This window comes from Pyrus communis, chromosome 13 (genome assembly GCF_041283825.1).
Source record: "Pyrus communis isolate YQ-2024b chromosome 13, ASM4128382v1, whole genome shotgun sequence".
Lineage (NCBI taxonomy): Eukaryota > Viridiplantae > Streptophyta > Magnoliopsida > Rosales > Rosaceae > Pyrus > Pyrus communis.
In genome coordinates this window covers 13,866,861-13,881,912 of record NC_142577.1, presented here as the reverse complement: position 1 = coordinate 13,881,912, position 15,052 = coordinate 13,866,861, and the positions used below count along the sequence as shown (strand labels likewise).

The following is a 15,052-nucleotide window of genomic DNA, read 5'->3' as shown; positions in this document are numbered from 1 at the left end:
GTAAGCCACCTCCCCGAATTTCAATTTTGTTTTATACTAATATGTTGTTAATGATCCAGGCACCCACTCTAGAATTTAAACCATTACCGGATCATCTCAAGTATCACCCCCCCCATTCAAAGATCAATTCCATGTCGTGGGTCCTAAGTGAGAAAAGAAGTTCTTCGTCCGGCTGCAAGACGTAAAAGAAAGCGCTACTTGGGAGGCAACCCAATACAGTGAATAAAACAAAGCTTGTTCATTGATTTTCGAGAAATTACAAATGTATCTAACAAATAAAGAGAAAGATGGAGCCTTCACAAAAGTTGTGTACGTGAAGCCCCACTACGTGGCAACACTCTAGGAGCGGGAGGCATCGGAACAGGAGGCATCGGAGCGAGAGGCATAGGAGCGGGAGGCACCGAAGATAGATCATTCAAGGCCCCAATCCTTGGTGGAACGCTAGATGATGCAGGAAAGAGGTGCTTCTGGAAGAAAGCCGCAAGCCTTTGACGGTCACTTTGAATTCGACCTTGAGATTCTTGCATCTCATCAAGCTTCCTCTTTATGCCTGTCGAATAATTATTGGCAAGCACGTGCAAACTCCTATTCTCGTACTTAAACTATTTGATCTCTTGCTTAAGACTTTCCACCTCCGTCATCAATGATTCAACTTGACGGGAGCGAGCAAGTAGGCGTTGGCCCATGTTGGACACAGAGCCCGGGCACTGAACACTAAGAGCTAGGGACTCTTGAACGGCCAACTCATCGGACCGTCCGGAAAGCAGCTGACTATCTTTAGGAGTGAAGAGGTTCCGAGCTACTATCTTAGCTGTTGTTGCATCCGTCATCACAGAGTCTTCACCTGTAAGAGGGCCATGAGAAGATAAGAAAGACGGGCACCATACCTTACCCTGACGCGGCGCGACCGGATCACTGCTGAGACTCAAATCTAAGCAAATGTTCGATGGGTTAGATGAGCTAGCCATTTTTCAAGAAGTTAAAAGACAAGGGTTGGATGGAGTAAAATCTCGACAGGCCAGAGACGATTTTTGGGCAATCTTCAAAGTGTGCATGTTAGAGGTGATCGATCACCTCTATAAAAGGAGCGGCGACACACTCACCAATTCAGAATTGAAGAGACACCACTCTTCAAAGCTGGATTTTCCTGCGTAAAGATCGCCAGCTCTTCAGACGCAATCCCGGCTTTTCAGATAAAGCGTTCAACTTTGTCAAAAGATTTCTAACTAAGTTGAAGACGCGTGGAGGCCAATAAAGCAGTTACACACTTTTGCCGACAAGTGTGGGTGACAAAGCCAAAATCCCGGCTTTTCAGAAAACGCGTGCCACTTTGTCAAAAACTCTCTGACAAAGCTGAAGACGCGTGGAGGTCATTTCCGCATCCGCACTGCCACTTGCCATTACAATTCCTATATACATCAACATTCATGGCAAGGCATACACCCAAAAACGCATGACTTTCCTTCTCGGCCGAGAATGTAAATGCAACCAACCCTCTCAACATGCTTTCTTCTTCCCTTGAGACCACAAATTCAACCATTGATGTATCCCCCAAAGAAGATACCAGATGCCTGGAGTACAGATGAGGCAAGAGGAAACAGTGGATCGAAGCATGTGGAGACAAGCGCAACAAATATATGTGCTGATTCATTCGCTGCTTCTTCAAAAGCAAAAGTATCTCATATCATCAAGGGCGAAAGCAAAGGTATCTCATATCATGATCTTTCCCTGTCTTTTCCTTTGCCTTTGTTATTACTCGCATGGCAAAGTAAAAAGAGCTATCAGCCGGCACTTGGAGTCAGTCTTCCGATCTACCCTCTTCAATACGAATTGGAAAGATTGAACAAAGAAACAGGTCATCACCTCCACCTCGTGCTTGCCTGCCATGTGTCAGAATTTGTGGAAAAACTCAAGATCAAGCCTCAATGCAACCACTAAGGAGAGGATGGAATTTACACTCCATAACCAGATTTGCATCCCTAAACTCTTCTCTTTATTAGATACATTCTGCCATATTTAGTATGTTTAGTTGTTGTTTATGTGTTTACTTTTGTTTGGTGTGTTTTAAGCTTAAAACATTGAGGACAATGTTTGATTGAAGTGTGGGGGGGGGGGGTAACTAAGTATGTTGATGCAAATTCGTTGGATTTTATCACCCATAACTTCAAGTGTTGTTCCTTGCTAATTTAAAATGTTTTTGAGCTGATTTGGAGTGTTTTAGTGTGTTTTGTTTTATAACTCCGAAAATCACAGAAAAATTTGAAAAACATGTTTTGAAAAGCCGAAAAATAGTGTTTTCAGTCGTTTTTGTGTGTTTGTGTCTTAGGGTACCTTCCAACACAATGATGAGGATTTGGTTTTTAATTGCATGACTATTAAAGAATGTTGTAAACATGGCTGGAAGTTGATTTGTGCTTTGGTTTATGCTTGGTTATGGTTATAGCTTATGAATTCACATGTAATCACAAAAAAAAAAAAAAAAAAAAAAAAAATCAGTTTTTGTAACATGCTTGAAGGAAGAAACTCAAACTAATGCTACAACCCTGAGAGACTTGAGCCTATAACGTTCTTTGGAGAGTATAATCTGTGATTTCTTGTTTTCTAAAGTCGTTGCATGATCTCATCATTCTTTGCTTGGTTGCTACTTAGAATGCATTTCATTATAGTTCCAAATACTAGAACTCATGCCCATTTCATTCAAAGCATGTTATTGAATTGCATAACACATATTCAAGATGAAGTTGTGTAGTGACCACCATAGCCAAATTGCCATATTTCCCTATTTCATTTGTTTTGTAGGATTTAACCCCGTTGAGCCTTGTGTAGCCTACTTTCTTTGTTAACCCGCAATTATCCTCACCTAGCCTAGAGTAGGACCACCCATACCTTTGTTCTTGAAGCATAGTAAAAGCATAACTCAAGATGATTTCCTTTTGATCATTGCATTGTAGAAAACAAGTGTGGGGGAAGGATTCTTGATATATGGGTGTGCCAAAAGTCTTGAATGAGGCACGGCAAAGAAAAGAAAAAAAAAAAAAAAGAGTTGAAAAGATGTGAAAAAGTGTTCTCAAGTGTTGTTTGTTGAAGGAAGGGTCCAAAACGTTGAATTCGGCCCTAATTGATTGCTTGAACCTTCTAAGGGGAATTCTAAGTTCAATTTCATTATGTTGCTTACTATTGCTTTAAAGAACTTTTGTTTATCCTTACCTTTCTTTGTTAGCCAATACCTAAGCCTCGTTACAACCCTCAACTTCTATCTTGATGTTATGTGTTCAATATGTGGAGTTTGAATTTGGTATGAGCATATGGAATCACTGGTTCTCGTTCTAAGTAGTAGCATTCCATTCATGAGATCATATTCATGTCATTGTCGTAAATCCAGAAAATGCTTTCTTTGATATAACATATGTGAGTGTTAGTCTTCAGATTTACATCAATCTTCTCACATATACCTAGTGTAGGGTGTGAAGTTAGAAAATCTGTGTGAAAATAGAGTGCATTCTAGTGAGGAATTGAGGGAATTCTCTAAGGCATGTTACTACATTCAAAACATTGTTTTAATTGATTCTATGTGAACTAATAAGTAGTAACCATGATTAAGTGTTTGTTGAAGTATAAAGAAAGCTAAAAACTGTGGGAATGATGTTCTTTAATGTGTCATGTTCGTTGGAAATCCCAGAGGTACATGTTGGAAGGTCTAGAATGTGTTTGATTCGTTTTGGTTATTTTGTTTTGCTCGAGGACTAGCAAAAACTAAGTGTGGGGGAATTTGATAGGAGCATATTTAGGCGACTTACTTAGCTTGTTTTCGTGCATTTATGTTGTAAATTCATAGTTGTTTTAGTAGTTTAAGCTATTTTCGTTTGTTTTTAGGTCCTAATGGCAAAGGGAGCAAGAAAGTGCATTTTGAGGCTATTTGGAGCATTTTTGGGCATGGATTGGATAGCTTAACCATGGAGCCAAGAGGATGGACGAAATTGAAGGCCACTTATGCACTTTAGGACATAAAACAAAGGGCCTAGCCCAATCAAACAAAGCCTTAGAACCAGAAATTCCCATACACACACCAACACACCCTAGTTGTCATTCCACATGCATTCCCCTTACATTTCCAGCAATTCCATTTCATTATTGCAGCCACCATTCAATCTTTATTCCACATGCATTCATCATCACACACCCTAGCTGCCATTCACATGCATTCACATGCATCACAACCCCAAAACCATCAAGAAATCAACCTTGCCGTGCACTTCACTACAATTCCAGCTTTTCCCTTTGCATTTCCCTTTCATTTCAGCCACATGTATCCTTCAATTCAGCCACACTTCCACATGCATTCATCATCATTCACCCTAGTTGTCCCTCACATGTTTTTCCAACAAAGAATTCAGCCAACACATGCACCCATCACTCAAAACAAGTCCATGCCGTGAGCTTCCCTTGCATTTTCAGCTTTCCTCCTTGCAATTCCACATGCATTTCCAACCTAGCAACACCCCTTTAATCATTCCTAGCTGTAATTCACATGTTCTCCCATCCATTCTCTCCCTATAAAAACCACACACACTTCATTCAATTATCATTCAATTCCCACACCTCCATTCACAACACAAACACACACCATCTTCCACAAACACTTCCACTTTGCCGTGGGTTCTCTCCATTTTCTGCACCATTTTCTCCTCCATCTCCATCCATTTCCATAACTCCCCACTCCATTCTACACTTCCATCCCTCCAAAACACTATCCTTAGACCTTATGCTACAACGAAGAGGAGGAGAAGAGTGCCTAAACGTTCATACAATTCAAGTTTGAGTTGTTGGAATGTTTAGGTGTTTCTTTTACTCGATTACAATGTTTAATTTCAATTCTATTTGTCTTGTACGTATGAGGAACTAAACCCCCCTTGGCTAGGGGGGGATTCGAAACCATGTTTACGCTTGCATTATGAATTGATTACCTTTGGTTGGAATTTCATGAGTTGTGGATTCAATTTGTTTAACTATTTGATTGATACCAATTTATGTATGTTTATTGAGAGTGCACGCTTAATTTTCATGCATGAATATGACGCTAGAATATAAGTGAGTTTCACCTATTAGTTATGAACTTATATTCATAAGTAGTGGAGGTTGCTTATAAACAATCGCGTTAAGTAAATTCTTGGCATAAGTTTCATGCAATTCATAGTAACGAATGCCTCGTCAACACTTATAGTTTTCATGATGCTTAATGATTCTTTGTATCTCTATTATGGAATTCATGTAGGGAACTTGTGGGGAATGCTTTGGGTTGTCGCATGCAATCATCCAATTCATTAACTTAAGGAAAACTTGACGGTTAATTTAAGCGGACCTAATTAACCCGGGGTGTTGAGTTTGATAATTCATCGAAAGACCAACCGAAAATCATCTTGTATGCAAGTGTAACATGTGTGGAGAAGAACCTTCTAGCTAGCATTCATCCATATTTTCATCACATTCATATTTACATTTTGCCCTTAATTACAAAGTGTGCATTTTAGTTTAATGTCGTCAAAACCTTAATCCCCCCCTATTTTGTTTAGTCTTAGTCTTAATCTATCTTATTTTAAGTTTTGCATTCTTTGAGTCTAGTATAGTGTTTTAAACTTGTTTTTACGTTTTTGAGTCAAATCCAAGTGATTAACAATCCCTCCTAATCCCCGGTCCAGAACGATCCCTACTTACATACTTACTACAATTGACAAAAAGAGGGTTTAATTTGTGTGTGTATAAAATCTCGCATCAGTTCCCAACCATGAAAGATAGAACTTTATATTTTGCAACTGTATCAATGGATAGGTCAGCCATAGACATGGGGTATTCATCTTTAGGAGTGGCTTTGTTAATGTTTCTATAACTAACACAACATTGAATGGCATTAGTTACAGCTTTTAATACAAGTATTATGTTGGCCAACCACTCTACATACTTTGCAGGCCTAATAAATTCTACATTTACCAGCCTCTCAATCTCTTCTTTAACTTTTTCCTTTCTCTCCTTCAACATCCTCCTTGGCGTTTGCTTCATCAGTATGTACCCTTCTTTGATAGGCATTATGTGATCCACTAAATCGAGGTCTAATCCCGGCATTTTTGTGTAGTGCCATGCAAAACAATCCTTGAATTCATGCAAGAGAATAACTATTTTTGCCCAATCTTCAGCCTCCAATAGGCCACTAAATTGTATTGGCCTTGGGTCCTCCTTAGTTCCTAAATTAATGGTTTCCAAAGGGTCTTATACCTCTGGTGCTAGTTTATCAGGCTCTGTACACAAAAATTCTATTGACTTTGAAGCCTCGAGCTCATCCTCTGGCCAGTCCAAGTCATATATACATTATGCCATGTGAATGGCTGCTTTCACTTCTTTTCCTAAAATCTCTCTTCATTCTCCATCTTTGGTGCCCGAAGTTCCTTATCCCCACTCTACCATTTCTTTGGCTGAGCTTTCTCTAATCTCTCTCTTTTCTCTCCCATATTTCAGTAGTCTTTTGATTAAGCACCTGACTGCAACCACTTGGTCTTTCCTCTTTTGGTCGGTCAATATTCAGTTTGGTGGGCAGGGGCAATGTAAGGCATGTCCCATTCCTTTTGGATGAGAGAAAGTCCTTGTTCTAGGAGCTTTTGGGCTGTCACCTTAGTAAGGCGGTCGTTCTTATCAGCACCTAGACACAGCAAGATTCCAACACTGGGATTGTAAAAATTTGTTTATGCAACGTTGGTTGTGGGAAGAAATGGACGTGATTTGGCCTCCACAACCTCCTAAAATCCTGGCTCATTATTGGTCGTCTTGTGATAGACAACAACTTGTTGGTACAAAGTGGATCGCACATACAAACTCTGGCGGATCCAATTTCTTCCCAGCAATGTCCCATAGGTAGAATTGTTGTCCACCACAAAGAATGCCAACATAATCCTCTTTGACCCGAGATCTACCTCCAAAGGCAATATCCTATATGTTTTGGTAATGGTCCTAGAGAAACTAGATACTGTGAGATCAGTAGGAATAAAATTTTCCTCATTTCTGTAAAGACTCTTCATCTGCTTAAGTAGGAGCACATTGACTATTGCCTCTTCATCTATCAACACCCTCTTGAAGGGAACTCACTCCAAATAAGTTGTCACATATATTGGCTTCAGATGGTTGGCTAAGGCTAGACTTGGCTTGCTGAACACAATAAACCCTCTCGGGCTCTTTTCGTGAGTTATCTGGAAAATCTACTAGGCTTGATCATTCTTTTCCTACTTCCTCATGTTCATAAGTGCCTTCATTGGCTTTTCTGTCAAATAATCTCCTTCCATCATGGTTAATTGATCTGGTTCTGCATGGAACATAGATGACAAGACATAGGTCATATTGACATGGAAGTTGCTTAGTCCAGGTGCTCTTTCCTTCTTCTCGCCAATTTGTCACAAGAATTGATCCGTCCATGCCTGGGCATCATTGGTTTGCATCAACTCGGGCATGTCCTCCTCCTCTATTACATTGAGATCACACAGCTACCTAGGAGTCCCTAAGGGAATATCCTTTTATGGTAGTGGAAGTGGAAGTATTCCTCTCTCATCAGAGATAGTTCCAAAGTAAATAGGCTTTGGATTTCAGCCTGGTGTAGGCACCATCACCATACTTTCTTGAGCTCTTCTCAACACTATGTACTTCCTTAGATGGGGGTTTTGAGGTACATGTTCTCCTCCGCCTTCAGCTTTACTGTTGGCTCTCTCTATTTGTTTCTTACTCCTCTCTCCTTCTTGGGCGAACCTTTCGAACTTGACATTTTCAGAGGCTTCTGATATGGTAGGGATTTTTAGTAAGTTCATGTGAGTTTTATGTTGTCTCTGCACCCTCCTTATCATGGATGCCCCAATTTCTCTAACAGGTCTCCCATCTTTGCCCACTATATACCATTTATGGCCGAGTCGGGTTGAGTTTCCCTTAGTAACTGAGGGCATTGGGCTTATGGTTCTTTCCCTCTTTCCTTGCCTCATGCTATTATGATAAGTTGGAGGTTTCACATCCACCCACCTTGGCAATTTTGCCTCTTTGTCTTCTACTTATTTAGATGCTTCAAAGTTTCTGAATACCTCCGACAGGCCCTTAGGCTCTGAATCTCCTCCTAATCTCTAGAACATATTTTTGGTAGTTTCTTTTTCAGCAGCCTGAACAATACTTCTACAGGCATTTTGCTCATTTATCTCTTTTCTTCTGACTAACTCCTGATCTATAATGGCACCTGATGCTGGCACCTCAAGTTCACACTCACATTGACATTTGCTACATAAAACCACTCATTTAACCACAACTGCTTGGGGTCTGTCTGGCAACCTTCTAACACCTTATGTTGGCCTGACAGCTTGCCTTCTCTCTCCCCTCTCATCCCAAGTAGTGTTTCTTTTCCCCTTCTCAACCCAATTAAGGTTGATCATGTTGATTGGGGCCTATGGGAATAGATCTATTTTAATCATCATGTTGGCTTGAGGTTTCTCCAGCAACAACTTTCCTTTGACTATAAGGTCTTGGATCCAATCTTGGAACTGCACACAATTAGCTATGAAGTGATTGAAGGTGTAGTGAACCTTACAATACTTTTTCCCACTAAGTTTTTCAGGTTTAGGCATTTTTTTGGTACTGTCGGGAAAGATTACCCTAGCTCTTACTAGCTCCTCATAGATGTCTGCAACTTTGGTTAAATAAAAGGAATATGACTGATACTTTGGGGGCTTCATATGCACAAAGCCTCCATCATTCATTATGATCTTTTGGTCTTTGATAGGCTGGACTAATCCTTTCACCATTAAAGGTTTAGAAAGAGTGGTCATATCTACATCATATAACTCAATCTTCTCTCCCAAACTACTATCATTTTCTCCTGGCTCCAGGCCTTCAAACTCTAACTGGTGTACTGGGGCTTTGTTCTTATAAAAAATGGGCACTTTAGAAGAGTGTTTCACTTGTTCCTCTGTTAGCAACTTCTCATACTTAGTGGCTGCAATCACCAACTCCTGAAGCTTAATGCATATCATAAAACTTCTTCTTTAAGGGTAGCCTTAGAGCCTTCTGGGCAATGGCTATGAGCTAAGCATGGTTGACTGGCATCTCATCCTGGTTTTCCTGAACCTCATCAGGAAATCCTCCGTAGATTCGTGCTCATACTGTTTCACCTCCATGAAATCATTGATGGTCATCTCTGGTTCTACCCTCTAGAACTGCTCATGGAAGACCATCTCTATTTGGGGGCAATGGAATTAGAGGGTAATAGAGAGCACTATTAGGAGGCTAAGCCTACCAATGAATTCCTAAACAGCCTTAGCTTGTAGTTTGGGGTCGTCCTTGAACGCCACACAATAATTTGAGAATTTGAAAATGTGGTCTCTGGAAGACACATTACAGTCTTCCCCACTAAAATTTAGGAATGCGGGCTTCTTAAAGTTGAGAGGGAAAAGATTATGCTTGTCAATGTACTCAAGATAAGCCTTCTGGTATGTTATCCTGAACATTGGGTGGGCTTGTGGCTAAGCCTTCTATGCCATCATCCTTCTCAACTCTGCCAACTCATTCTTGAGCTACTGGTTAGCCATGTTGTTGTGTGGGGTGTAAAAAGTCCCCCACTTTGAGCTATGATCAATGCTCGAGAAAGCTTCCTTCTGTGGTTATAGCTGTCACCACCTAGCTTATCCTCATTTGTTATCCAACACTGGTGGTCTATGTGCAAAAGGCTTGCCGGCAGCTATGGATAGGCCCTTCTTACTCTCTTCTCCCCCAAGATTGGTCGCACCAATCTTTATGCCTTCCTGCCTAATCTGCCTCCTAACATCTACTTAAGGTAGCAGAGAATCAGGCAAAACTATCTCTGGGAACTCTCATTCTCCTTGTCGGTTAGTTTCAACTTTCTCCTCCCTTTTCCCTTTATCCTTATTTTCTTCAAGTAAAACGAATAAAGGAATCATTGGTCTCTTTCTTGGACTTGCTTCCATGGCTCTCTCCTTAGTATACTCATCCTTTGGTGTGGAGTACTCTAAGTCCAGCCTTCTTTGTAGTGTCCTTGTCAAGGAACACAGTCTACTAACTTCTCATTTGATTTTTCTCCATACTTCTCAGTACTTGCACCATGATAGCTTGCAAATCTTCATTAGTGACTCTTCCACCTGACTTCTCAGAAGAGGTCAAGCTCTCTAGGATAGCCGCATAGTGAAGGAAAGTCTTCTAGGTGATCTGTCATGCTTGCTTTTGTTGGACAGAGAGGTTGCCCAAATCCCACTTTCCATATGAAGGATCGGTCATTCCTTCTTTTTGGCATGCAAAATCATAAAATTAGTCCCACCGGGCGTGCCAAAACTATGTTCGAGGTAAGATTTTGGGTCTGGTCTCTTTCATAGCTCCCTGGGGCTTTCTTGCTCTTTTTTGCCCTTCGGGCAAGGTTTGTTGCTTGGTGTTCTACAATACGAGTTTGCTGTTAGTTTGAAGGGTGCCTTTGTTTAGGCCTTGAGGCTCATAATCAAAACTAACATAGATCTGAGCGTGCCACCATTATCTTTGTATAACATATTGTATTTATTGGTTATTTACTAGATTGATTTCTTACGCCACAAGTTACTTTAAATTTCTCGATCTTAAAGGATTGTCGCAGATATGTTAAGTCTGCATAGAGTTCTTTTCTTACCTTGTAAACAAGGACTTTTATTTATGATATTGTATGTCCAAAATGAAGGGGGTTCAGGCCCTTCCAACCATTTCTTTGATCAAAGTTTACTTTTGTAAGATCCCACATCGCCTAAGGGTGAGGATCATGTAAGCCTTATATGTATATTTCCATCTCTACCTAGCACGAGGTCTTTTGGGAGCTCACTGGCTTCGAGTTCCATCGAAACTCCGAAGTTAAGCGAGTCTGGGCGAGAGCATTCCCAAGATGGGTGACCCATTGGGAAATTCTCGTGTGAGTTCCGAGAAACGAAACCGTGAAGGCGTGGTCGGGGCCCAAAGTAGACAATATTGTGCTACGGCGGAGTCGAGCATGTGATGTGGTGGAGCCCGAGTCAGGATGTGACAACTTTTATGAAAACGGGTTCATTAGTTTAGCCAGATTTGATTAGGGGTGAAAAATTAAATTTATAGCAAACTCGTCATTAATAAGATTTAAACTTAAGTCACTACTACCATCTAATTAACTATGGACATTGGTGGGGACCAGAAATATTCACCAATTTAAATTTACTTTTCTCTTTTTGGTGAGTTTGAAATCGAAAACCCAATTACAAATTTAAATAAACTAACGTAAGGTCTTATTTTCTTTAAGTTGTATTATTCACGAACCCTAGATTGTAACATGTTTAATGTTTTATTAGATAAATATAGGCCAAATGGGATTATAATAGAGTCCGTGATCCAAATTTTTCTTTTTATAAAAACGCAAGCTTAACCAGGTTTATATTTTGATGAAGTACGTGATGAACGGGCAATATTATATTGTCTAAATGATAAAAAAAAAAAAAAAAAATTGTGTTAAAAGGGACGTTAATTTAAATCAGTAAGCCGCTCGATTTATATGACAAAACTAAGGTGGAAAAAATCTTCAGAAATTGACAAAAGAACTCACTTCGCCGAAATTTATCAGTCGGTATTCAAGCTCAGACAAGCGAAAACAATCAAAGCCTAAAATTAAACCACGCGCCTAAATCATGATTACCACACGAATTGAAATCGTTACCACATTTGACCGAGAATAATCTATGAAACAATCGCGAATCTGAAGTAGAATGAGGCTCCAGCGAATTTATTTGTGCAGAAAAGCAAATAAGAATCATATTATAGTGAAATAAAGTCTTGATTTAACAAAAATAGTCAGAAGTGCATGATCGAGCAAATCGTAACAAAACTAAAAAGAAAAGGAAAATGAGAGAAGTTTTGAGGGAATGATTGGAACGAAGGGTGTGCGTAATGATTTTTTTTATATTAGTCACGGTAGTAATTAAGAATTCATGATCACTTATTTTTAGATTTGATATCAAGGCTATTAGATTAAAACAGAACATATACCTTTATTATACACTCTTGACATCAAATTTAAAAGTGTGACCATACATTCATTAGTCATTTGGCCACGAAAAATGTATTTCTATGTGCAACAAAAAGGTGATTATTTAAATTGAACTCGGCTATTAATTTATAGTTTGTTATTCGCTAAAGCCAGAAATCACAAAAGATAAGATGAGAGGAGCCCCCTAAGAGCATTCCCACCGTAGCAAATTGCTCGGGGGGCAGTGTCCAAAACAATGGCCCGAGGGCCGGTGGTAGGCCTCCAGCGTGAGGCAGCCCGGTGGAAGGGGGAGGCCCGAGCAAAGGGCCCGTGAGGGATTGCCAAACCTTGAGCCCGAGGTGGGAGTGACGCAAGGCTGACGCCAGGGTGGCGTCAGCGTATTATTTAATTTTTTTTTGTGTCAGGTGAGTGCACCCCACCCGCGCGTGGGGGCGCGTCCCGACACAAAATCAGAAAAAAAAAAAAAAAAAAAAAGAAAAAAAAAGGGTTATGTCAGTTACCGTTGGGAAGCCACGTGGCTTCCCACGGTGCGTTAGATCTTAACGGTCACTTAATGTGGACCGTTAGATCTCAACGGTAAAAAAAAAAAAAAAAAGTGTCAGATTTAATATCCACCGTTCGATCTGCGATCAATGGTGGATATTAAAATGCTTTATAAATTAAAAAATAAATGAAAAAATAGTTTAAAAAATCTGAAAAGTTACCGTTGTGACACGTGGCACAATCTGGAGCGTTGGAATTCAAATTTTTTTATATCCAACGGCAGAGATTAATTAATTGAACAAAAATTTAAAAAAATTGTAAAAAATTAAAAAAAAATCAAAAAAATATCTGAAAAATCTGAAAAAAATTGTAAAAAAAATTGTTTTTACTTTTCTATAAATACCTTCTCATTATCATCTACCTTACACAACAATTTCATATTTTCTCAACTACTTTCAATCACATTCCTTTCTTTGTCTCAAAGTTTGAATCCATTTTTTTTTCAACAAAATGACCACTGGTACAGGTACGAATTGGTCGCTTATTGAAGATGTTGCGTTGTGTACTAGCTGGGTTGAAGTTACTCATAGTTCGCTTACGGGTAATGAGATGCAGTTGCGAGAAATGTGGAGTCTTATTCATACCAATTTTCTTGAGAAAATTGGTGGGAAAAGAACCAAAGAATCGATGTCCAGTCGTTGGAAATTACTTAGCCAATCGTTTAGTATGTGGAGAGACGCTTTGGCACAAGCTAGTAGTAATATTCGAAGTGGGGAAAATTACTCGGATATGGTAACAAGATATTATTTATTTGTTATCTATATAATTTATTATTTATTGTTTGTATTATTTATTTGTTACGTACAAAATTTATTATTTATTGTTACTTATTTGTTACATTATAATTATGTTGTTTGTATTATTTATTTGTTTGTTACATTATAATTATGTTATTGTTACTTATTTGTTACATTTATTTGTTACATTATAATTATGTTGTTTGTATTATTTATTTGTTACTTATTTTCATTAAAATTAATGTATAATATCACTTACATTAAAAAAAAAAAATGTGTATATTTAATGTTAAAATTATTTACTAAACTTGGAACTCTAGCCCCATGTTATGATTAACATGACATTAGCCCCATGTTATGATTAACATGACATATATATTTGCTTGTTATGATTAACATGACATATATATATATATATATATATATATTTATTTGTTACTTATTTTCATTATTTACTAAACTTGAAGCCTTCTTACTTATTTTCATTATCTTTGTTACTTATATATATATATATATATATATATGTATGTATATATTTGCTAGTTACTTATTTTCATTATAATTATTTATTTGTTACTTATTTTCATTATTTACTAAACTTGAAGCCTTCTTACTTATTTTCATTATCTTTGTTACTTATATATATATATATATATGTATATATTTGCTAGTTACTTATTTTCATTATAATTATTTATTTGTATTATTTATTTGTTACTTATTTTTATTGTGTAGGAACTTCAAGCACAAGCTTGGTACGCTGCCAAAACCAAAAGCAAAAATAAATCATTCAACCGGTGGGAATGTTGGAATATTGTCAAAGATTGTCCTAAATTTAGAGTTGTGCCAGTTGGTCCAGAAGTGCACATGAACAGCACCCCTCTACACTCTACACCCGATCATGAAAGAGCAGATGATGCAGAAGAAGTGCCCGAAATGCCCCTCCCTGAACAAGCGTCGGGTTCGACCCGTTTTCCAATTAGGCCTCAAGGTAAGAAGGCTTCAAAGAGAAAAGGGAGTGCTTCCAAGAACGATTATGCAAAGTTCATGGAAGAACTTACTCGCCAAGGTGAATTGACTTTGGCGAGGGAACTGGCGAAAGATGAGGCTGATAAGGCTGATAAGGCATCAAAAGCAGCAGCTGTTGAGAGAGAATTTTATGCTAATGAGAGAGAAAGAGAGCTACTTAGGCAAGAAAGGGAACATGTTAGAGAAGAAAGACGGGCTCAACAAGATCGTGAGATTATGAACATGTCTTTAGAAGGGAAGTCTCCAAATTCTAAATTTTTTTAGAAGTCAGAGAAAGCGGACGTGGTGCGAAGGAGGCGTGCAAGAGAAACAATAGCAAGCCAAGGTGGTTCTAGCACCGCAAGAGAAGATCATCCTAGCACCACAAATTGGTTAAGTGATGATGAATAAAGTACTTTTTGTAATCGGAGCCCATAATTTTCCAATCACTTTGGGTTGTAATTTATTATTTATTGTTTGTATTATTTATGTTGTTTCCATGTTCATGAATATTTATTCAAATTAATTTGGTAAGTTATTTATACTAAGAATTAATTTGGTAAGTTATTTAAGTTGTTAAAAGTCCATGACCATGACCATTGTTCTAATTAAAAGTCCTTGTATAAAATAATTAAAAGTCCATCGTTCTAATTAAAAGTCCTTTACATAGATTAAAACCCGCACGAAGTGTGACTCTGTTTTCTTCTTA

The 15,052-nt window shown here is 38.6% G+C and overlaps 1 protein-coding gene across 1 annotated transcript; it reads left to right on the top strand.

Moving 5' to 3' along the window:
- Window positions 1-13,048: 13,048 nt before the first annotated feature.
- On the top strand, window positions 13,049-14,693 carry LOC148691809 (uncharacterized). Its single transcript, XM_088683418.1, has 2 exons — window positions 13,049-13,330; window positions 14,071-14,693. The coding sequence occupies exons 1-2, from the start codon at window positions 13,049-13,051 to the stop codon at window positions 14,626-14,628; spliced, it is 840 nt and encodes a 279-aa protein (XP_088539544.1). The 3' UTR covers window positions 14,629-14,693.
- The last annotated feature ends 359 nt before the right edge of the window (window positions 14,694-15,052 follow it).